Here is a 25,380-nt window from a genome sequence, read left to right on the forward strand (position 1 = left end):
ATAGTGAGTTCAATTGAGCTAATGAGGTCACTGATAACAATATGAATAGTCTTGAACCTTCACTTCATTCTCAGGGCACTTCTTTTAGAGTTTTTAAATACAAAGCTTCAATGATGGAGATGTTAGAAAGGCAACATGAAAAAGGGTGTCAGAAGTCTTGGATAGAGGAATGCCATTGCAGAAAAATCTCTTACAATTCTTAAAAGTGGTCAACCCCATTATTATAAAAAGGAAGAGTTATTTGCAGAATTGGAATTAATAAGGGTCCATCTAAATTTTGTGATGACAACTTATTGTTACCTTTCAAAAAATCCATAAGCAACAAGGTCATTTTTTGGCATTCCACGTGTAAGGTGTTTGGAATGGTTTATGAGGGTTATGAATGACAAGTGATCTAAAGATAAATGCTAATTGACCGCATGTTGTTTGGCTAATGATATATAGTGTTATGTGAACTTATTTTGTATGTAATATTAGACATGAATGCTAGTTAGTATTTTGATTTATATGTATAAATTTTAATGATTACTAGAACTAAGCATCAATATTAGAATTAGATTTTGCTTGAAACAATAGCAGCAATAGGCAATACCAATTATGGCTATAGGAATGCCAAGCATCTAAATTTAGTAAGAAAATTATTCTATATGATCTGTAACACTTATTATGTTATATTTTGTTTAGGAAAAAATTATTATTATATTATTTGTGTTAGTCTTGTCTTTGTCTATATTACGTATAAAAGTGGAAAGAAGGGGGGAGGAGATTTGTTATTATTTAAGTAATTTGATTCTATTATTATTTATGAATTTATTGGCATATAGTAAAAATATAATTTGTAAAAAAGGATAAAATGGTAATTTAAATTATTTTCTTTCCCCTCATTCTCTTCCCAAACGAGTGAAAATAAATTTATTTTCCTTTCATTTCTCTTTTATTTTTCACTTATCCCAACATAAGGAAGGGAAATAAAAGAAAAAAATAAAAATTATCTTTTTTATTTTCCTTCCCCTCCTTAAAAATATTCAAACATAATGTTAAAGTCTAAATAATAATTCTCATTAATATAAATTAAATAAAATAATCTTGCAGTTGAAGAAATTAAATTTTAAAAATTAATTAATATATTTTTAAAATATATTAATTAAATAATAAATTATGATAATACCTAAAATTTAGATCCTAATTAACCAAAAAAAATACTAGTACATGCTGGTTTATTTGTGAAAATAATAAAATCAATAAATAAAATAAAATAAAATAGAAATAGAAGGAAAAGCAGGCATCTGCTGGCTATGCTCACAGCCTTTGCTCTCGTTTCCTCTTGATTCCTTTGCAGTGCACAGTGCACACAATCCCCGAAAGAGAAACAGCACAGAGGGAGAAATGGTAACATCAGTAGGCGGTGTTATTCTAGACGAGTCGGTGCTAATAGACAATTCCGGCACCGCCGCATTACGACCGGAAGCTCTCTCGCTCCTCCGTAAGCTCCGCCATTCCAATCTCCACTTGGTAACTAACTTTCATCTTCCTCAAAAATATTCATGTCTTCCCTTTTGTAACCAGTAATAATTAATTATCTTTTGATCTCTACAGGCAATTTCTTATTCACCTGCTCTTTCCAATGATAAGGTTATTGGCATCTTTTGTCTTCTTGTTGGTTCTTTTAGGTTTCAGTTCAAAATCAACGCCTGCTCAATTTCTTTTAGTGCTAGTTACAATGTTTTTATGTTTATGTATAGGTTAGCCTGCTCAAGAAGATGGCAATGCAATACTCTTTTGATTGCTTTATCTTGGATGGTTCATCTATGGATGATGCCTTGAAGGTGGTAACTTTGGCTTGGGGTGATATTGGAGGGACTATTTTGTATCTTGTTTCTAATCACAAGAATGATTGTTTTAATCAACTAAGCAATTTGGGTTGGATTATTGTTGTCTTGGGTGAGTATTTTTCATATATATGCAACTGTCAAGATACTATTTATGGGCTTGATAGCTTAGTTTTGGTTATATTCCTGTTTATTTATTGTGTTTTATGGTTTGCCTCCTAACATATACTTATGGTTTTGGGAAAATAATTCGATGGGTCTTCGTAGCTTCATTAATCTCTTCTTTACATGCTGAAACTGGCTTCTCATTACCTTTCAGATGCTGAAGCTTCTGCTGCATTTGATAATTCAACCGTTCTTTGTATAAATAAACTACAAGAATTGCTTTTGACCATTTGCCACTTAAATATCAAGGTTGGTAGGCATGATTTTGCTGCTTCAATTATAAACTATGGTAACTTTATTTTAGAAAATATACCAATGCATTTATTTACATTGATAATTATATCTTTTAGACGCGTTCTTTTCATAAATAAAAAAAATGTTATGCACGGAGATTTGCTTTTTGGAAAAACGGATTAGAAAAAATTATTGATATTCTGAGGAGAATAAAAATTAAAGATATGCTTCTGAAATCATGTGTCCAAGGCTAGGCAAAGCGTAAAACTTTAGATATTTGTATTTTCTAAACTTTTATGGAAATGGGATCCTCTTTCCTTGGTAATAAGCCACTTGGAATCTCTTGAATCCATATTCAATTAACATGTTATGATACTTCAATCTGAAAATTCCTACTAGAAGAAATGAAAACTTTTAACAATCGTGGCACTTGCTTCCATTTCAAACTTTAAATGCATTGGAACTAGGAAACATACTTCTTTTCATATAAAATTTGACACTCTGATTTTTTGGTTTTTTGAATTTCAAACAGGCGAATGGCAACAATGTTGTGACTGTTGGCTATGTCATGAAGCCTTCACGTGAAGAAGATTTTGCTAAGGTGAGACCTTGAGCCCTTGAAACTGCTGTTTGAGGAAGAAAAATGAAGGAACTTATAATGAAAGGAAAGAGTATGAGCTCATAGAATGTCTCTAATTATGTGTAGATGTTGATATCAAACTACGATATTCCTTGTTGAACTTCTGGGTTGCCATTGGAAACTGACTGGTTCTAGCTTTATAACCTAGACTTATATGTGGTTGAGCTCTTGAACTGCTTTCATTTTGCTCCTTTCCTGTGTAGTAAATAAATTGTTTCGAAAATTTAAAATAAGTAGGTTGTATCTGGTAGCTGATTACACAAAGAATTCAATATGAAACTACGATTAAATTTCTGCATTGTCTCTGATGACTCTTTCTAGTTTTAGAACCTAGAATTAAATATGGTTAATTCTTTTAACATAGAAGCTTTCTGCTGAAATAATTATGTGGTTCTAAAATGCAATTTATAGTTTGGATTATATATACAATTCAAAGCTGACTCTTTCTCCTTATTTTTGCAGAGGGGTGCGTTCCCTATCTCTTCTACTCCAAATGGATTGATATTTCTTCCCCTGACATTTGAAGTGCCCCTACGATCTCAATTACAACATGTTGACATAGTTCTGCATAAAGCAACAGATGAAATCATCTCTGTTGAATTAAGTGATTCTGCAGAATCCTCGAGCAAAATTACTTACACCACAGGCATGCAGGAATTGCGAAGGTAAATTTTCAAGTAATCCTTGAATAGTGTCATATGTTACATGTTGCTATAAATCAACTTGTTTTTTTTTTTTTTTTTTTTTTTTATGTTGTCATATTTTGCCCCTTCCTGATGTTTTTTGTCTCTAGAACTTTTGTCATGATACTGCCTCCCAATCTCAGAGACATCCATCACCTTTTGCTCATAAAATAGATATATGATTGTTACACAGGAATGTGAGCATTAACCAGGTTGGATAACCATGCAGTCGTGTCATAAACGAATTTTTAGATTGATGCCACATAATATCTGAAGTCTTTTCTTGCAAATGTTTATTATTATTATACAGGTATATGGAAAATAACTCCGATTGCTTTGTGATTGACCCACTTGATAAAATATACCCTGTATTGGATCGGCTAAAAATCCAACAAATTCTTCTTGGACTAGAGGATATCAATGCAGAAGGCCGCCATACAATCAGAGGACCACATTTTCTAAAGGTATTTTGGTTATAATTAAATCTATTTTATTCAGTAGATTGAACATTCAATGGACAGAGTGTGAAATTATTCACTTTCTTTGTCTTTTCACCACTTTTCACTTTTCCTGGTGACACGTAGGCTCTGGGAAATGCTGTGGATAAATCCACAAGGGTGTGAGCCCAGGTCAAAGGTTATGAGACACTGAAGATGAGAGGGTTTGCAATTAGTCAACACCTTGGAACTATGATTTTTTTGATGAAATGATATTTGTGAACCTTTATTAAGTGGAAAAGCTAAAATTAATTAGTTCCTATTGGTTTGACTCTACTGATGTACAACTCATGTTCCCACAAAAAAACTAGATGTGATGGATCTATGTTACTGAAACCATAAAAATTCAAGGTTGTCATTTGTTAATATTAACACAGCACTGGCCCAAAATTTAGGTTGTCAATACTCTTTGAAGCATAAGATTTATAGTTTATACTATTTTGAATTTGTTGCTTCCAAGATTATAAATTTGTTTGTAGATTTAGAAGAAATTGCATCAAGTAGCAAGGCATGACATTTAACCAATGGTCCAATGCATAGTCTTTGTAACTGTACACAGGAAGTAAGATAGATGATTAACAGGATTTTCTCATTTGGCAATTCAAGCTTTATGGTAGACCATTAGAATAGAGGAACATTGTCATATAATAACGATGGATGAGATGTATATTATATTAAGTTATAACATTTTTAATATTCTTCTCAGTAATTTTCTCAAATCTCAATCAGGTTTGGAGTTTTCTTCTCCAAGGTTCATCAATATGCAGAGAGATGTTTATGAGAATTAGCTTAGACAGAGATCCTTGAATTATAAAAAAAGGAGGTTAACAAGAATATAGTTGTTTTCAGTCTTTCAATTGTAATGCTAGGCTAGTAATGATCAATATAATAGTATTTAGACAGACTTCTTGTTTGCAATTCCTTTATCAATGCTTTTGTGACTTTTGTCATTGCAATTTATGGTATTAACCAATGGTTTGTATTTATGTAGGACTTTAGGTGACTGTAGAGCAAAAATAGTTGTCTGTATATTGGAATGAACTATAGTAAGAAACTTGGAAACCAACCTTTTACACTCCTTTCCACAGTGATAGATAAGTTCCAGCATAATACTTTCTCACAGTTTTCACCATTTTCTCCTAAAATTTAGTTACATCTGGAAATCAAATATGCAGGTGAATAATTTTAATGAACCTGATTTGGTACTGAGGCTGTCAAAAGCTAAACTATTTCTTCCAAGTATAGTCAAACCTCAAATTGCCTGTGGGGTAGCTGATGCTCACAGTATGGTAAGAACTTGTTTCTCTTCAAAAGAAAAGACTATGGTGGATAAATTTAATGAGGGCTTTATTTATTAAGTGCTATAATTTTTCTAGAGAGACTACTTTTGTGTTCTCAATATTGTTTCACTTGTGAACTAATTTCTTCATAATAAAATTTTAACTTGTTATTTGTTATTCAAGAGCTAACTTGTTATTTGTTATTCAAGTGCTAACTTGTTAGCCATCATTTGTAGTTCAATACATGATAGTTATAATTATTAGTTCCTTATCCCTAATTTTGTCTACTTTAAAGTGATTAATCTGCACATTACAGGCAATTGTCTTCAGAGTTGAAGATTTTAAGGATTTAGGTGTTCCTCTTCCAGCTGTTGTTCAAGTAAGCACAAGAGTTCTAACCTTTGATGACTCCTGTATTGCTTTGGCCTTCAGCAATATAATTAATATTCTCAATCTTTTCTGAAATTTACATGACTTAAGTTTGATCCTAATTCAGAATTGATTTTGTAGGAGAAGAAGTATTTAGAGGCCAGTTGATAGAGTTAGGAACAATCAAGGTGAAAAATAAGCAACTGTAATGGAAGGATTAAAGCTTGTACTGAATGAAAATTGCTGATTGCCCTTTCACAGCATGTGTTTCTCAATAACAAAGCATATATTTGTTCTTCTACCAAATAACTTGTCAATAGAAGATAACAATAGGAAAGCAAGAAAACAAAATAACAAGGAGAATTGAAAATGGATTGGACATGCAGAAGTAGAACTTGTACTGAATTGAAATCTTGGAATCATTCCATTACAGATCACTTTGCTAAATTGACAATGGTTTCTTACTTCCCCTCAATACAAAAAAATGAGATACAATGAAAATCTCTCTGAAAGAGGTCCAGGAAAAATGTTCCTGTGGAAGAGTCCTTGCCTCAGCCTATAGCCAATTCTCAATAATTTCCTCCACACCTCCTTCCTCCTCCTGTCCCATTTTATACAAATATTTGAGCTTCCCATTTTTTTAGCGTCTCTAGGTGGCATTCCCTCCTTAATTCCCTCTAACAGATTACTTTTCTGGCCAACTAATTCCAGATGCTTCCAGTTCATTCTCCTCTGTTCCTTTCTGCACTTGATCCTTCTTTCTCACATTTCTTCTGTAATACATTCTCAATGGTTTTGGGCCTTGATCCACGACTCCTGGACCTCTAGATTCGCTGCTATCACCAGTGGCAAAGCCATGTTATGGATTCTCTTTTTTTGTTTAATATATATATATATATATATATATATATATATATATATATATTATTATGCAGTTTGAACCCAAGACTTACTATGCGAACCTCAAGAACGATGCCTTGAAACCCATGAACAGATTTGGTTTATAATCCGAAGAAAGCCCAAATCAAGTTCAGACACCAAAGAATACCTTGACCTATCAATTATGTAGAATTGAAAACAAAGATAATTCAAAGGTAGAATTAAGGATTCTTGACTCAAAGTTTATAATCAAACAAGAATCAAGAATATCAAGTGTTAAATCCTACAAGATTAATTACTCTTGGAGAATTTAGTTTAGTTCAAGAAAGAACTTAGGAAAAATCCCTCTCTTGTATTATAATATTTAATCAAAAGTAATGTTCCCTTTAAAAAGTATCAAGTTAGCCTTATATATGCGGCTGAAACCCTAATCCCTAAACTTAAAAAAATAAAATAAAACCCTAAAACTAATAAAAAAACCTGGAGTGGGCTGCGCTCCTACTTAAGGCCCAAAAACACATAAATAAGGCCCAAAGCATATATCTGACCAAAAATAATTAAAGAAAACTATTCAGATTTGTCCTAGATAAAAAAAAAGACACTAAATTTGCATAACTAACCATCAATTCTGTCCAAATATTTCTTGATCATCACCCACGCAAACTTGGATGAAATTAAGCCACTTCCCATCTTCTTGTAACCCCAATTTATTGGTTGTATCTCCATATTTAGCTTCTTGTGCAACTACTTTCTCAATCAACTCTTGCATCTTTTTAACTCTAATCCTTGTGATTGGAGCTTCTTGTGCAATTGCATGTTGAATCATCTTACGAACATTCCTTGAATCTTGTTGTTCTTGTTGATTTCCATCATTCCCTCGCTCTTCAAAAGGATTCGTCCTCGAATCTTCACCTACATCAAAAGGGGAAATATCAGTAACATTAAAAGTAGCACTCACATTGTATTCAACGGGGAGATCCAACTTATAAGCATTGTCATTAATCTTGGCCACCACTTAAAATGGACCATCTCCTCTAGGATGAAGCTTAAACTTCCTTTGAATTGGAAATATTTCCTTCCTCATATGCACCTAAACCTAATCTCCTGGTTGGTAAATAACTCGCATTCTTGCTTTATTAGCTTAAACTGCATATCTCTTATTCTTCTTCTCAATGTGCTTTTTAGCTTGTTCATGGATCCTTTTAACCGATTCAACCTTCTTCTTTCCATCTAAACTTGAAATCTCATGCACAGGCAAAGGAATCAAATCTAATGGAGTTAAAGGATTAACCTATAAACAATCTCAAAAGGTGAAAAATCAGTAGAAGAATGCACACTTTGGTTATATGCAAATTCAACAAATGGTATACATCCTTCCCATGATTTCAAATTCTTTTTAACAATTGCACGCAAAAGAGTCGTGAAAGTTCTATTAATTACTTCAGTTTGTCCATCAGTCTGTGGGTGACATATAGTAGAAAATAGCAGTTTAGTACCCAACTTACCCCACAATACTTTCCAAAAGTAATTTAGGAACTTAATATCGCTATCACTAACAATGCTCCTAGGGATGCTATGTAACCTCAACTTCTCTAAAAAATAAATCAGCAATATTTGTGGCATCATCAGTTTTATAGCAAGGAATGAAATGTGTCATATTAGAAAATCTGTCCACTACCACAAATATAGAATCTTTACCTTCTCTAGACCTAGGTAGCCCCAAAATAAAGTCTATAGACAAATCAACTCATGGTTCACTAGGTACAGGTAAAGGTGTATATAAGCCTTGAGGTAAGACCTTAGACTTTGCTTTCTTACATGTGATACACCTAGAACACACTCTCTTCACATCTCTCTTCATATGAGGTCAAAAGAAGTGTTCTCTCAATGTATCCGAAGTCTTAGTAACCCCAAAATGTCCCATGAGACCACCACTATGTGATTCACGCACAAGTAACTCCCTTATAGAGCAATTAGGCACACATAATTTATTCTCACGAAATAAAAACCCATCATGCCTATAAAATTTTTGAAAAGTAGTTTTCTCACATGCATCATAAATAGCAGTAAAATCAGAATCCTTAGCATACAAGTCTTTCACATACTCAAAACCTAACAGTTTAGCGTTAAGAGTAGAGATAAGAGCATACCTGCGTGACAATGCATTAGCAACTACATTTTCCTTACCTTGCTTATACTGGATAACATAAGGAAAAGTCTCAATAAATTTCACCCACTTGGCATACCTACGGTTGAGCTTGTTTTGCCCCTTCAAGTGTTTCAATGACTCATGGTCAGAATGAATCACGAACTCCTTTGGCCACAAGTAATGCTGCCATGTTTCTAATGCTTGCACCAAGGCATAAAGCTCTTTGTCATACGTTGAGTAGTTCAATGCTGCACCATTCAGCTTTTCACTAAAATATGCAATGAGACGTCTCTGCTGCATCAAAACAGCACCTATACCAATCCCAGAAGCATCACATTCTATTTCAAATGTTTTAGTGAAATCAGGAAGACTCAGTAATGGGTAGAACATAACTTATCTTTAATTAAGTTAAAAGCACGGTTTTGTTCCTCACCCCATGTAAAGCCAACATTCTTTTTAACAATCTCCGTCATGGGTGCAGCTAAAGTACTGAAATCCTTAACAAACCTTCTATAAAAACTAGTTAAACCATGAAAACTATGTACCTCAGTAACAGATGTAGGAATCGGCCAGTCACAGATAGCTTTCACCTTCTGTTCATCCACCTTGATACCTTTGGCACAAATCACATAACACAAAAACAAAACTTTCTATGCAAAAAGTACACTTTTTAAGATTAGCATACATTTTCTCTTTTCTAAGCACTTCAAACACACCTCAAATGACGCATATGTTCTTCCATGTTTTTACTGTACATTAATATATCATCAAAGTATACCACGACAAGCACGCCTTGAATTGCTCTTCTTTGATGCCTACATGTGAGGAATTTTTTCGGTCTCTCTCATCTTTTCAAACTGATCAACTTAATGCATTATTGGCCAGGTATTCTTTTGTGTTTACTGAATCTAGTACTTTACCACCTTCTCGGGTAACTGACCATGGTTTTCTATTACAAGCTGGGGTTGGTCCAATTTTAGTCAAACCTTACCGTTATGGCCACTATCAGAAGGATGAGATAGAACAATTGGTTTCAGAAATGTTTGCAGCAGGTATTATACGCCCCAGTACTAGCCATTTTTCTAGTCCGGTCTTACTTGTTCAGAAAAAAGATAGGAGTTGGAGGTTTTATGTAGACTATCGCAAATTGAGCAAAGCCACGGTTCCTGATAAGCACCCTATTCCGGTGATTCAGGAGTTGCTTGATGAATTACATGGGGCAACTTATTTTTTCTAAGATTGACCTGCGTTCGGGCTACCATCAGAATCGGGTCAAGACTGAGGACATTCCAAAAACGGCTTTTTGGACGCATTCTGGACACTACGAGTTCCCTGTTATGCCGTTCGGGTTAACCAATGCCCCTGCCACCTTCCAAGCCACTATGAATGATATATTTCGCCCGTTTTTGAGATGCTTTGTGCAGGTTTTTTTCGATGATATTCTTATTTACAGCAAAACATAGTTGGATCATTTGCATCATTTGGAAATAGTTCTTCAGACCTTACAACAACACCAGTTTCATGTCAATAAAAAGATATGTGCAATGGGCCGTCATACCATTGAATATTTAGGGCATATCATTTCTCCCGAGGGTGTCGCAATGGATCCTGAAAAGATTTTTGTTGTACTTCAATGGCCCATTCCTAAATCAGTTCGAGGTGTTCGAGGTTTTCTTGGTCTTATAGGCTATTACCGTCAGTTTATTAATGGGTATGGTAAAATTGCTCAACCCCTCACTTCATTGACTACTAAAGCAGCTCAACATCACTTTTAATGGAATTCTCAAGCTCACATTGCTTTTGAGAAGCTAAAGACAACCATTGTCTCTTTTCCAGTTTTGGTGATGCCCAATTTTCAACAACAATTTGAAATCGAATGTGATGCATTGGGTAACGGTATTGGGGCTGTTCTTATGCAGGGCGGTCGCCCTGTTGCCTATTTTAGTCGTGCTCTTTCTTCCCAAACTCTATCTAATTCGGCTTATGAGAAAGAATTAATGGCCTAGTGTTGGCTATAAGGCATTGGAGACCTTATTTGTTAGGCCAGAAATTTTTTGTTAAAACAGACCAACAAAGCTTGAAACATATCTTGGAGCAGCACATTATTACCCTTGCCCAACAATGCTGGGTTTCTAAGTTATTGGGGTTTCAATTTGAGGTGCATTATAAACCCGGTAAATCGAATTCTGCTGCTGATGCTTTATCTCGTCGAGGTGATTTTGATAATATGCAATTAGCTGCTATAAGTCAACCTCAATAGCTCAATTTAGATACTGTATCTCATGCCGTACAACAAGATCCAGACCTGCAACCCATTATTGCAGCCTTACGACATGATGCTCATTCTAGGCCCCCGTATTCTCTGATCCAGCAGCATTTATTTTATAGAGGCCGTTTGGTCACTCCATCAACCTCTTCTTGGGTGCACCGTCTTATTTCAGAGTTTCATTCCACCCCTATTGGAGGTCATTCTAGGGCATTCTGAACATATAGAAGGTTGGCTATAGGGTTATATTGGCGTGGGATGATGAAATCAGTCCAACAATTTGTTGCTTCTTATCTTATTTGTCAACAACACAACTATGAGACTCTCTCTCCTGCTGGCCTCTTACAGCCTCTTCCTATTCCAACAAATATCTGGGAAGATATCTCTGTGGATTTTATTACTGGATTGCCAAAATCTCAAGGCGTGGACTGTATATTAGTTGTGGTTGATCGACTTTCTAAATACGACCACTTCCTCCCTCTGCGTCATCCTTTTACAGCTGCTACTGTTGCTGATCTTTTTGTTCGAGAAATCATCAAGCTCCATGGTATTCCTCATTCTATTATCAGTGATCGTGATCCGGTGTTTGTTAGCAATTTTTGGACTGAAATTTTCAGATTGATGGGTACCCAGTTACGAATGAGTTCTGCCTATCATTCGCAGACTGATGGTCAGACTGAAGTCTTAAATTAGAGTGTGGAATAATATCTTCTGTGTTTTGCTTCTGAACAACCGAAAGGTTGGGTTAAATGGCTTCATTGGGCTGAGTATTTGTATAATATTAGTTTTCAAGGGGTTGCGAAGCTCACTCCCTTTCAGATTGTATATGGTAAACCTCCTCCCTCACTCATTCAGTATTTGCCAGCAGAAACAAGAGGAAGCTGTTTCTCATGCTTTGATGGATAGAGATGAGATACTTAGGCAATTGAGATACAATTTACAGCAAGCACAAGTTATGATGGTGCAACAAGCTAATAAAAAACTTCGTGATCTTGAGTTTCATGCGGGAAAATCCGTTTTCTTGAAATTACGGCCTTAGAGGCAACACACACATCAGTCTAAAACTTGCTGCAAGATTTTATGGGCCTTTTCGTATTACAGCTCTCATTGGGCCTGTTGCTTACCGTTTATAGCTACCTGCTATTGCTAGAATTCATCCTATTTTTCATGTATCTCAATTGAAACGGGCAGTAGGAGATCATCCTGTAGTAACAGACCTCCCTGCTATACTGGCTGCTAATGAACCTATTCCTACTCTTCCTGAAACTATTTTGGCTCATAGGGACTTTGTTCAAAATGGTACTACAGTTCACCAAGTATTGGTTCATTGGCAAGGACATCCTATTAAGGAAGCCACTTGGATTGATGTGAGTGATTTTCATGACTAATTTCCAGATTTCAGCCTTGGGGACAAGGCTATTTCAGTAGCCGGTGGCAATGATACGCACCAGATGCTAGCTGAAGGAAGAGGTAGAGCAAAAAGGGAATGGAAGGTGTATTCTAGAAGACTCAAGGATCAAGAAAATAGGTGGACAGTGGTTTGCTCAATAGAATGGGGCGAATATTTAGGAAATACAGTTGGAGTGGTTAACAAATTTGTAAAGGGAGGAAACTCTATATATAGGTTAATAGTAGAATAAAGAGGTATGGAAATTGTAATACTAAATTACCAGCTTTTGTAAGCTCGGTGGGCAGAGAGACTCTGCTGGAGGAAGACATATTCTTATATTGAGATTGTTTTCTTGATTAATCAAAATTCCTTCTCTTCTCCTCCATTCTATTTCTTATTCTTTTTTTTTTTTTCGAAAATTATAATTGGTGAAGAACAGGTCCTTACTCTAACACATACTCCACATTAGTAGCATCTTTTAATGGAGGCATAGAATCACTATCTTCATCACTCTCAGTCTCTATATCTCCATTATCCCTTAAGATCATTGCCCTTTTATTGGGGCATTGTGAAGCAATATGACCTGTCCCCAAATATCTAAAACACTTTATATTTCTATTTCTTTGAGATTGGGAAGAGTTCATACCTTTATCTTTATTATCCCCATGAGGCTTACTCTTACTTTCTTCGTGCTTAGGCTTAGAAATAGCCTTATCCTCCTTAGGCCAATTCGGTTTCCATGAGCTCTTAGGAACTGAATTTGTGTTACTCTCATAACTCGGCATCCCTTTCATCCTAAGCTGCTTTTCAATTTTCATGGCCATATGCACCATGTCCTCTAGCTCCACATAATGCAGCAACTCCACTAAATCAGCTATTTCTTTATTCAAACCACCTAAGAATCGCGCCATTGTGGCTTCTCTGTCCTCCTCTATATTTGCCTAAATCATAGCCATCTCCATCTCCTTATGGTATTCTTCCACAGTCTTTGTCCCTTGTGTGAGTCTTTGCAGCCTTTGATGCAATTCTCTGTAATAATGGTTAGGGACAAATCTTCTTCTCATGACAGCTTTCATCTCATCCCAAGTATCAATAGGCCTCTCTCTGTTTCTTCCTTTGCTTAAAATCATTTGATCCCACCATGCAAGAGTATAGTCAATAAATTCAATAGTAGCAAGTTTTACCTTTTTCTCTTTTGAATAGTTGTGACAGTTAAAAACTAGCTCAATTTTGCGTTCCCACTCAAGGTAAACATCTGGATCATTCTTCCCTTGAAAAGATGGAATTTTCATTTTGATGCTCCTAATGTTTCGATCAACCCCCATCTCTACCTCTGTCATCCCTCATCGGCCTTCTTTCATACCTTTCCCTCCTTTGATAAAATCTGCCCTCGTTTATGATTGAAGCCCGATCATCATTATTCTCATCTTCCTCATCCTGCTCATCTTCAAACTCTCCAGGGGGAGGGTTATTGTTGTTGTGTCTAACTTGCCTCCTAGCATTAGATGTCTCCCTTTGCAAGTTACCTATAGTTGCATCTTGCTTGTTTGGTCTGGCCTCTTGTCTTTCCATTTGATTCCTTATGTCTCCAAGTATCAAAGTCAACTGCTCATACTGTTGTTGAATAGCTTGCATTGTGAAAAATTGATCTGGTTTCTCTTCTTCACTATTTTTGTGCGACATAATTGTAGGACTTGCAAAAGAATGTTAGCAAATATCTTCACAATGCTCCCTCACATGTTTACACTCAATCAATGTCACTCCAGTTGTGTTTCATACAATTTAGGCTTTTACCCTCTTATGTGCTCACACACTCTTGCTTTTTTTTTTTTCACTCTTTAATTTATCCTTTTAGCTCTTTAAGGAGTTAACCAAACTCACTCAAAGTAATCAACTTGTAATATTCAACAAAAATTAAAATTCAAGACAAGACTGAAGACACGAAATAAAGACAAGCAACAGGAAAAAAAAATAAAAATGAACACAAAGATAGAATGATAAAGGACTCTAGAATTCAAAGAAACAGAATTAGACATCAAATTATTAGAAACTGAAACACATGAAATAGTAAAGAAGCAAAAGCCTCGATAAGAATTCAATAATTTAGGATGTGTAGTGAACCCTAGTTGCGTCACACCAAATCTGCCTCCTTTTTTTTTTTTTTTTTTTTTGCTGCCTGCAATTCAATTTTTTTTTTTTTTACTCCAGTGGCAGACCTGAAATTCTGCAACTTTTTTTTAGAGGCAGAACTGAAATTCAGCAGAAAAATCTGCAGTTCTGTTTTTTTTTTTTTTTTTTTTTTTAAATGGCAGAACTGAAATTCTGCACAAAAAAAAAGTTTGAAATTCTGCAGTTTTTTTTTACTGTAACGGCAGAACAGAAATTCTGCGGAAAAATCTGCAGTTCTTTTTTTTTTTTTTTTTTTTTTTGCAGAACTGAAGTTTTGCCAAAAAAAATCTGCAATTCTTTTTTTTTTTTGTAATACTCAAATGGTAAATCTGAATTTTTATTTTTGCAGAAAAAAAATCTGCAGTTTTTTTTTTTTTTTTGGAAACAAGAGACACAAAAGGAAAGGAAGGAAAAAAAATTCAGATTAAGAATTACCGAAGAAAACGCAAGACATAAAGGAATAAGAAAATCGATGAACAAGTCACAAAACGAAATAGTACGATGAATAAATAACAAAAAAAAAAAGCAAGCACAAAAGGATAGATAGAACTTGATTTGAAGCCAAAGCTCTAATACCAAATTGATGCGAACCTCAAGAACGGTGCCTTGAAACCCACGAACAGGTTTGGTTTAAAATCCAAGAAAGCCAAAATCAAGTTCAGATATCAAAGAATACCTTGACCTATAAATTATATAGAATTGAAAACCAAGATAATTCAAAGGTAGAATTAAGGATTCTGGACTCAAAGTTTATAATCAAACAAGAACCAAGAATATCAAGATTGTTAAATCCTACAAGATTAATCACTCTTGAAGAATTTAGTTTAGTTCAAGAAAGAACGTAAGAAGAATCCCTCTCTTGTATTAATTTAATCAAAAGTAATATTCCCCCTTAAAAAGTATTAAGTTAGCCTTATATATAAGGCTGAAACCCTAATTCCCTAAACTTAAAAAAAAAAAATAAAACCCTAAAACTAATAAAAAACCCTGGATTGGGCTGCACTCCTAAGGCTCAAAATCACATAAATAAGGCCCAAAACATATATCTGATAAAAAATAATTAAATAAAACTATTCAGATTTGTCCTAGATAAAGAAAAGACACTAAATTTGCATAACTATCCATCAATTTTGTCCAAATATTTCTTGATCATCACTCATGCAAACTTGGATGAAATTAAGCCACTTCCCATCTTCTTGTAACCCCAATTTATTGGCTGTATCTCCATATTTAGCTTCTTGTGCAACTACTTCCTCAATCAACTCTTGCATCTTCTTAACTCTAGTCCTTGTGATTGGAGCTTCTTGTGCAATTGCATCTTGAATCATCTCGCGAACATTCCTAGGATCTTGTTGTTCTTGTTGATTTCCATCACTTATCCCCTCCTTCCCCCCTTCTCCTTTAAAAAATTTTTTTAAAGGACTTACCCCCCTTTTAACTTATTACTCTTGATAATAAATTAGAGAAATATATCATTGATGTGAAGTTCAATTGTCAGTTTTCAAATGTGATCTTGTTGAGAAAATGGTAAAGGCAAAGAAGCACATTTTAAGTTCGTTAGTTTACAAGGTTATAATTTTGACTCTGGTCTCACTTGTTGCAACTACGTTCTTTGAAACGCATTTTCTACTATGAAAATTGTGAACAATCGGTTACGTAATAGAATTGGAAATCAATGGATGGTCGATTGTTTGATCACATACTTTGAGAAATATATTTTCTATAAGAATGACAATGAAACTATTATACAATGTTATGAAGGCATGAAAACTTGCTGAGGACAACTGTAATTTTATTTTATTTTTTTTAATTTTAATTAACTTAAAAGATATTAGAAATATTTGATATTAAAACACTGCTTTATCCAAATTCTTTTTTTTTTTTAATTGGCTATCACCAGTCTTTGCATTTGTTGGTTTATGACGTTTACACGCCTTGAAAATGATCTTTTAAATACCTGTCTTCCTCTTATTTTGACTCTCAAGTACTCCTTAGATTCAAAACTGGAAATAATTGGCATTGCAGGAATATGTAGACCATTCATCCACTTTGTTCAAGATTTATGTCCTGGGTGAAAAAGTTTTCTATGCTGTTAAGAAGTCTACACCAAATGTTGATATATTGATGAATTTATCTAAAAAGAATGGTCTTGGGCCTTTACTCTTTGACAGGTAGCATGTTTTTTCCTTTTTTCAGTGTTCCTTATTATTTGGGTTGAATTATGATCAAGGTTACAACTTACAGGGCCAATTTGATAACATTATTCTGAATGGCTACAGCTTAAAATCTCTTCCCACTAGTACTGAGCAATCTAGAAGTGAGGATCCCTCCGTGGCCAACGGCCATCATTTTGATCTTGGTCTAGTCACTGATGCTGCAAATTGGCTTGCAAGAAAACTTGATCTTACCATCTTTGGTTTTGATGTTGTTGTAAGTTGTGCTTCCTTAACTACATCTCTTATGCGTTCTGCATTTTTTAACTGATAAAATTGTTGAAAGGCTTGACTAATTTGAATTAATTTCCTTTATTATTTAGTGGTTAACTATCGTAGTGAAAATATTTTATTAGGGAAAAGGGTCACAAATATTTCATTTGATCCTCACCATCCTAAGTTTTTTCTTTCTTTCTTCTAAATGATCCATGCATCCTTCATCCTTGCTACCTCTAATTGATCATTACTTTATTTGGCAGTAATGATACGTGTGCTTGGCTTTAGTTTGGATTAGTTCTATGATTGCAGACATTTGAATTTGGATATCATTTTCGAACTAGCCTATGCCATTAAACAACCTTTCTATGTTATAATTCAGTGGATGATTTCATTCAATTTATTTTTCTTAAGCAACTATTATCATCTTTCCTTTTATGTTATATTGTTGCCTCTCTCTCTCTCTCTATAAGTTGATTAGAATTTCTTGATCTAAATTTTGCATTTTACTGAGTATGCTCATGATGATAACTTCATTCTGTTTTTACTTTTAAGACAGTAAAATGCTTGAAAGGAAGGGGAAGAAGATATAAACCAAACTATGCCATGTTAAAAAAAGTTGTACATGAATTTGCAGTGGGATCTGAACTTTGGCTATGGTTTAGTGCCAATTTATCTTTTAGTGCATTGATTACGTTGTTCTTAAACTACACTTCCATCTGACAAACACAGTTGTTGCTGGATTGCAATACAATGTAATCTGTTATGGAAAGTCAATCACTATATTATTTCTTTGTATATTCTGTATTCTGTATTCCTATTTAGGATTTCTTATTTAGGATTTCTTCCTAATTAGTAGAACACAATTATAGGAATCAATTGTATAGATATACCCATGTACAGATTAATTGATATTAAGGAGAATCATCTCTTTCTACATGGTATCAGAGCAGGTCATTTATCTAGGGTGACTATTTGTTCTCACCACCTAGCTCAGGAGAGACTTTGGCCACCGATCGGCTGTTTCGACTCCGATCAACATCGCCGGCGTCGCCTCAACCCCCTCATTCCACCACTGTGTGCTGTTGCCTGATCCAGTACACCATTAAAGGACTTCTTAGGTTTGGCTCTCAGATCCTATTTCGGTATTTGCTTGATTTGTGATTTTTGGTTATTTTGCTGCTGTAAACACTTTCGATTAGCGTTTTGGCTAGTTTTCTTTGTCTCGACAAATGGCAGACAATAAGAATATTATTTCTGATGTGATTCCGGTGATGACTAAGATCACGGAACACAAACTTAATAGTTCGAATTATCTTGAGTGGAGTAAGACTGTTAGGGTCTATTTGCGTAGCATTGATAAGGATGATCACCTTACTAAAGATCCACCTACTGATGATACACGACAAACTTGGCTAAGAGAGGATGTTCGGTTGTTTTTGCAGCTTCGGAACTCGATTCACAGTGAGGTAATTAGTCACTGTGAATTTGTTAAGGAATTGATGGATTACTTAGATTTTTTGTATTCTGGTAAAGGGAAAATCTCACGTATTTATGATGTTTGTAAGGCATTCTACCATGCTGAGAAAGAGGATAAATCTCTCACGGCTTATTTTATGGATTTTAAACGGGTATATGAGGAACTTAATATATTGTTGCCTTTTAGTCATGATGTGAAAGTTCAGCAGGCCCAACGGGAGCAACCGACTGTTATGAGTTTTCTTGCAGGCCTTCCTTCACAGTATGAGACTGCTAAATCTCAGATTCTCTCTAGTTCTGAGATTTCCTCTTTGCATGAAACGTTCACACGGGTCCTTCGTACAGAAAGTACCCAATTTTCACAACCTGCCAGTAGTGCTCTTATTAGCCGTAATCCAAATGGACAACAGGGTAATAGAAGAGGAAGTAGAGGAGGAATTACAGGCAATAGAAGTAATCAGCGTAATGGAGAGGCTAGTTCTAATCAGGACTCAAGAGGAGTCATTTGTTATTATTGCCATGAGCCTGGCCATACAAAATATAATTGTCCGCAACTTTAGAGGAAAAATCAGCGATCACAGATGGCAAATATGGCAGCAGAAGATTCTACAGTATCTTCCTCTAAGAAAACTATTTTAATATCTGTAGAGGATTTTGCACAGTTTTCCCAGTATCAGGCATCTCTAAAGCCTACCAGTTCCCCTGTCACTGCGATCGCTGAGTCAGGTAAATCCACTACATGCTTTGTATCTTTCTCATCCAAATGGGTTATTGATTCTGGTGCGACAGATCACATGACAGGTAATTCTAGTCTTTTATTTGCTTTTCAGTCTAATCTCACTTCCTCTACGGTTACTTTAGCTGATGGTTCTACTTCTTGTGTCATGGGTTCTGGAACTGCGAACCTGACTTCGTCAATTTCTTTGTCATTTGTTTTGTGTCTACCAAAATTCTCTTTTAATCTACTTTTTGTTAGTAAACTTACTCGTACCTTAAATTGTTATGTTTCCTTTTTTCCTAACCAGTTTTGTTTCAGGATCTTACGACGAAGCAGATTATTGGTAGAGGACGTGAGTCAGGTGGTCTCTACATTCTGGAAAATCATGTACTGCGGTCGCTTGTTTGGTCCAGTACCTTAACACCTCTTGAAGCTCATTGTAGATTGGGTCATCCTTCTTTGTCTACCATGAAGAAGCTGTGTCCTCAGTTTCAGTCTTTATCAGTACTAGAATGTGAGTCATGTCAGTTTGCAAAACATCATCGTTTGCCTTCTGTGTCTAGAGTCAATAAACGGGCTTCCCCTTTTGAGTTAGTTCATTCTGATGTTTGGGGTCCTTGTTCTGTTACTTTTAAAACTAGATTTCGTTATTTTGTTACTTTTGTTGATGATTACTCTCGTGTTACCTGGTTATATTTAATGAAGAATCGTTCTAAGTTGTTTTCTATCTTTTGTACCTCTTGTAATGAAATCAAAACTCAATTTACTATTTTTGTGCACATATTAAGAAGTGACAATGCCAAAGAATACTTTTCAGCATAATTTCAGTCTTATATGACACAAAATGGCATTCTTCATCAGTCTTCCTGTGTGGATACCCCATCCAAAAATGGCGTGGCCAAAAGAAAAAATCGGCATCTTCTTGAGGTAACTCGTGCTCTTCTTTTTCAGATGAAAGTTCCTAAACACTTTTGGGCGGATGCAGTTTCTACGGCATGTTTTTTGATCAATCGTATGCCGTCTTTTGTCCTTAATGGGGATATTCCTTATACTGCTTTGTTTCCTACAAAATCTTTGTTCCCTGTTGAACCCCGTATTTTTGGTTGTACCTGTTTTGTGCGTGATGTTCGTCCACAAATTACTAAATTTGATCCAAAGTCTCTCAAATGTGTCTTCCTTGGGTACTCCCGGCTCCAAAAAGGGTACCGCTGTTTCTCTCCTACTCTTAATCGTTATCTTGTTCCTGCGGATGTAACATTTTTTGAGTTCACTCCATTTTTTCCTCCATCATCTGTGTATGAGAGTCGAGGGGAGGAGGATGATCTCTTAATATATACTATCCAACCAATGTCTAGTCCTCTCCCACAGCCTGATCCTTCTGTCTCTAGATCTACTCGACCTCCCGTTGTGCATGTTTATTCCAGGAGATTGGAGATTCCTGACTCAGATCCTCCACCAGCTACTTCGTTGGGAGATCCTGTACCTCATACTGATCATGATTTTGATCTCGACTTACCCATTGCTCTTCGTAGAGGTAAACGTTCATATACTTACCCTATCTCTTCTTTTGTTTTTTATAATCAATTGTCTTCTTGTTCTCGGTGTTTTGTTACTTCTTTAGACTCCGTTCCTATCCCTAATACTGTTGGTGAGGCACTGTCTCATTACTTTGGTGTCTTTGCTATGAAAGAGGAAATGGAGGCTTTAGATGCTAATGGTACATGGGAACTGTTGCCTTTGCCCACTGGTAAGAAAGTTATTGGTTGCAAATGGGTATTTCTGATGAGTAAATCACGATGGTTACGTGGCTAGATTAAAAGCACGCCTTGTAGCAAAAGGATATGCTCAGACATATGGGGTTGACTACTCTGACACTTTTTCTCTTATAGCTAAACTTACTTCTGTTCGCTTGTTTATCTCTTTAACAGTTACATATGATTGGCCCCTGCACCAATTGGATATCAAGAATGTTTTCCTTCATGGTGATCTTCAGGAGGAGGTGTATATGGAGCAACTACTTGGGTTTGTTGCTCAGGGGGAGTTGGGTAAAGTTTGTAGGCTTCGAAAGTCTCTTTATGGCTTGAAACAAAATCCTAGGGCCTGGTTTGGGAGATTTAGTGAAGCAGTACAGGAATTTGGTATGCAAAAGAGTAAGTGTGATCACTCAGTATTTTTTAGGCAATCTGAGGCTGATCTAATTCTCCTGGTAGTCTATGTGGATGACATTGTCATCACTGGGAGTGACTCTGCAGGTATTTCATCTCTTAAAACCTTCCTCCAAACCCAGTTTCAGACCAAAGACTTGGGATTGTTAAAGTATTTCTTGGGTATTGAAGTTATGAGAAGTAAGAAGGGTATTTTCTTGTCTCAAAGAAAATATATCCTCGATTTATTGACAAAGACAGGAAAATTAGGTGTTAAGCCTTGTAGTGCACCAATGACTCCAAATTTATAACTGTTAGCAGGGGATAGTGAGTTGTTTAAAGATCCAGAGAGATACAGGAGATTGGTAGGAAAATTGAACTACCTTACAGTCACTCGTCCTGACATTGCTTATGCTGTTAGTGTGGTAAGTCAGTTTATGTCTTCCCCAACTGTTGCTCATTAGGAAGCCTTGGGACAAATCTTGTGTTATCTGAAGGGCGCTCCAGGAAGAGGTCTGTTATATGGTAATCATGGGCATTTGAATATTGAATGTTTTTCAGATGCCGACTGGGCTGGATCTAAGGTTGACAGGAGGTCAACTACTGGATATTGCGTTTTTGTTGGAGGAAATTTGGTGTCTTGTAGAAGCAAGAAGCAGAGTGTAGTTTCTCGATCTAGTGCTGAATCCGAATACAGAGCCATGGCACAATCAGTATGTGAGGTAATGTGAATACTTCAATTACTAGATGAGACAGGTTTTAAGACCTCCCTGCTTGCGAAATTGTGGTGTGATAATCAAGCTGCTCTCCATATTGCTTCTAATCCGGTGTTTCATGAGCGGACCAAACATATTGAGATTGATTATCACTTTGTTCGTGAAAAGATTCAACAACAGATCATCTCAACAGGACATATCAAAACTGGAGAGCAGTTGGGAGATATTTTCACAAAAGCTCTGAATGGAGCTAGGATTGACTGCATTTGTAACAAGTTGGGCATGATTAACATCTATGCTCCAACTTGAGGGGGAGTGTTATGGAAAGTCAATCACTATGTTATTTCTTTATATATTTCTGTATTCTGTATTCCTATTTAGGATTTCTTATTTAGGATTTCTTCCTAATTAGTAGAACACAATTATAAGAATCAATTGTATATATATACCCATGTACAGATTAATTGAAATTAAGGAGAATCATCTCTTTCTACATAATCAAACAACTCAATCAGCAAGTCTTGATAAGTGAAATAATCCCTGGTCATTTCAGCTAGTATACTTGTGTCTCTGGTGATGCTAAGTGTTGAATTAATGACCATTTGATGGTATGCATGATTCCTGTGTTCTGGAAGTTATGCTGGATTTATATGATATACAATCTTTATGCACTAATTTATATCCTCCTATGATTCTGTTACTTTTCAGATTCAGGAAGGCACAGGTGACCATGTCATTGTGGATGTAAATTACCTCCCATCATTCAAGGAAGTGCCAAATGATGTTTGCATTCCTGCCTTTTGGGATGCTATTAAAATGAAGTTTGAATCAAGACAGAGGAAATAAAATGCTGTGAATGTGGCCTGGAAGATGATAGGTAGTTAGTTCTGGAGTGAACTTGATCATATTGACTAAGACAAGAATTGGAAAACTTCCGAAATCTAATAATCTTAAAAACTTTTCTTGAGAGGACAAGTGAAATACAGAATTTATATCCAAAGGAACACATACTCGAGCAGTTCAAGGAATGTAGAGTGTCTGGGTTCTGTTATTATGCTTGTCACTAATCTTTCTCCCATAGTTTGTTAGACTGGAGAAATCCTGAGCCTGAAAAATAAAATCTTTTTACTTGCTGCACCACATACCTGCAATGGTTAAATTTTGATAGTTCCTGAATGCACCAACGGCTTGGTATGCAGTTGTCAGTGCTGCTAGTTCTTCCATTTTCATTTTTGTGTTAACACCACTATGCTTGGTTTATAGAATAGCATGGGAATTGACTTTTGATCTCATATTGGGAAAGCATATTCAACACAAAAATTCGTGTTTTTATAACAATGAACTATTTTCATGTACTGAATTAGTGCATAAACTTTCATGCTATTCATTCATATTATGAGCAATTCTTAACTTCTATTCAATTACTTGCAAGGACAGTTATTTTGCATTCTCAATTTTTTATTGCAGTTTTAAATGTGGATTATTTATTAGAATATTGTCATCATATAGCAATTTTAATTTCCTAATCTTTGGATTATAGGCACGTGTATTAAATAATATATATATAATCGATTTTCATTTTGATTCTTTTAACTCAGTAAGGTGTTTTGTTTGATTATTAGTAAAGAATTAGGATTTCTTTCTCGTTAAAAAAGGATACAAACTTCTTTGTACTCTAATCATTCAGCACAAGATGGCGATTTTAGATGTGAAGATTGAGAAAGAAAACCTTTGTTTATAAGGAAGTTTTTTAAAGTAATGAGAGGTTTTTCAAGGTTTAAAAACATTGAATTTGTATTTGAGAGTGTGGAAGGTTCTTTAAAATATGGTTTTTGGAGCTTTTTTAAAGCCTTCATTTTCTAATCTACTAAATTGGTGGGTTAACAAGGTTCTTTTTAAAACCTCCAAATATTTTAAAAAACATTTTCGTCTTTCCAAATGCTTAAAAATGAATAAGGTTTGAAAATCATGAAAAATTTTACTTTAAAAAACTTTATTTTATAAAATTTAACTTTGCTCTACCTTCTCCTAAATGGAGTGTAAAAGATATAAACCAAATAGCTTTTAAAGAGGAGCTATTGGAAAAAGAGGTATGGAATGTAGACGAGAACTTTGATACCACATGGAGGGTGATAACAAGCTATATTGAGAAATTAGAATTACTAGGCATTTGGAAGAAGGTTACGCCAACAAGAGTCTTGATAGTGGAGTGAGGAGATTCAAAAGGTTATTAAAATGAAATAGGAATGATATAGAAAGCGGTTAGTGAAGTTGTGATAAATCTTTAGGCAATTTTAACCAAAAGATGGGGACACAAAGGGAAGGAGGAGATGTATAAGCTAGCATGGCTAATGTCAAAACCCAGCTCAACTAGATAGTATTGTACGCTTTGGCTCAGCCAGTTCTATGGATTTATCCTTTGAGGCCTTTTTTGAGCCTAAAGTGTGCTATTCGGGATAAAGAGTCCTTATTCTTATAAGCACATTAAACTCCTCACTTTTAGATGTGGGATTCAATTAAGTCCTGCTCCCATCCTTTGCTTAAAAGCTTGCCAACAGTGCCTTGCATCCATACCTTTCCTCGTTGATCGTTGGGGTGTTAAAGGTTCGCCAGCTTTTGCTTTGGTTCATCTACGAATCAATATTATATTAAGGAAGGTCTTAGCTTTGATACTATAATTATCACAACTTGGCCTGGATAATATTGTCCGTTTTGGTCTACTTGACCTCATGAATTTGTCCCTTAAGCTTTTTCTTTAAGGCCTAAAAACACGTTATCTAGGGTAAGGGGTCATTCCTTTGTAAGCACTTTAGCCTTCTCATCCTATTTTAATGTGTAATTCAGTTCATTCCTCCCCCCCATGCCTAGAAGCTTGCTAACGAAACTTTGCTTCCACGCTCGCCCTCATTTGTCGTCGGGCTATTACAAGCTCACCAACTTCCACTTTGGTTCGTTCGTGAACCAACATTGTACTAAGGGAGATCTAGCTTTAGCATTATAATTGTCATGACCTATTACAATTGGATAGTCCGCTTTAGCCCACCTGACAACATGAATTTGTCCTTTGAGCGTACTAAGGTAAAGGGGTTCTTCCTCTTATAAGCACTTTAACATCCTCCTCCCTTTTTGATGCAAGGCTTAGTTCATTCATGCCTCCCTTTTTGTTTTAGAAGCCTGCCAATTGCACCATGCTTCCATGCCTATCCTTGTCGATCATTGATGTAACGCCCCTCTTGGAACGGGATAGTATTGTTTGCTTTGGCCCACTGGACCTCACGGCTTTTTGTAACATCTCGTGCGGAAAGGAAGGTCTCAGCTGGAGCGTCCTCTAGGGGGGACAAAGC

General features: G+C 35.5%; 1 protein-coding gene across 1 annotated transcript; it reads left to right on the plus strand.

Moving 5' to 3' along the window:
- The first annotated feature begins 1,277 nt into the window (after positions 1-1,277).
- LOC110653445 (inositol 1,3,4-trisphosphate 5/6-kinase 4) lies at positions 1,278-23,457 on the plus strand. The gene is made up of 12 exons (XM_021809088.2): positions 1,278-1,512; positions 1,597-1,632; positions 1,743-1,941; positions 2,149-2,243; positions 2,761-2,829; positions 3,331-3,533; positions 3,862-4,015; positions 5,224-5,337; positions 5,645-5,707; positions 16,576-16,721; positions 16,830-16,980; positions 22,745-23,457. The coding sequence occupies exons 1-12, from the start codon at positions 1,387-1,389 to the stop codon at positions 22,880-22,882; spliced, it is 1,494 nt and encodes a 497-aa protein (XP_021664780.2). The 5' UTR covers positions 1,278-1,386; the 3' UTR covers positions 22,883-23,457.
- The last annotated feature ends 1,923 nt before the right edge of the window (positions 23,458-25,380 follow it).

This window comes from Hevea brasiliensis, chromosome 9 (genome assembly GCF_030052815.1).
Source record: "Hevea brasiliensis isolate MT/VB/25A 57/8 chromosome 9, ASM3005281v1, whole genome shotgun sequence".
In the NCBI taxonomy this organism is placed as follows: domain Eukaryota; kingdom Viridiplantae; phylum Streptophyta; class Magnoliopsida; order Malpighiales; family Euphorbiaceae; genus Hevea; species Hevea brasiliensis.

Bases quoted from the DNA above. Each gene is read 5' to 3' on its own strand.
- LOC110653445 (XM_021809088.2), top strand. From the start codon at position 1,387: ATGGTAACATCAGTAGGCGGTGTTATTCTAGACGAGTCGGTGCTAATA. The intron at 1,513-1,596 runs GTAACTAACTTT...TGATCTCTACAG, and splicing joins GCCATTCCAATCTCCACTTG to GCAATTTCTTATTCACCTGC. The intron at 1,942-2,148 runs GTGAGTATTTTT...ATTACCTTTCAG, and splicing joins TTGGATTATTGTTGTCTTGG to ATGCTGAAGCTTCTGCTGCA.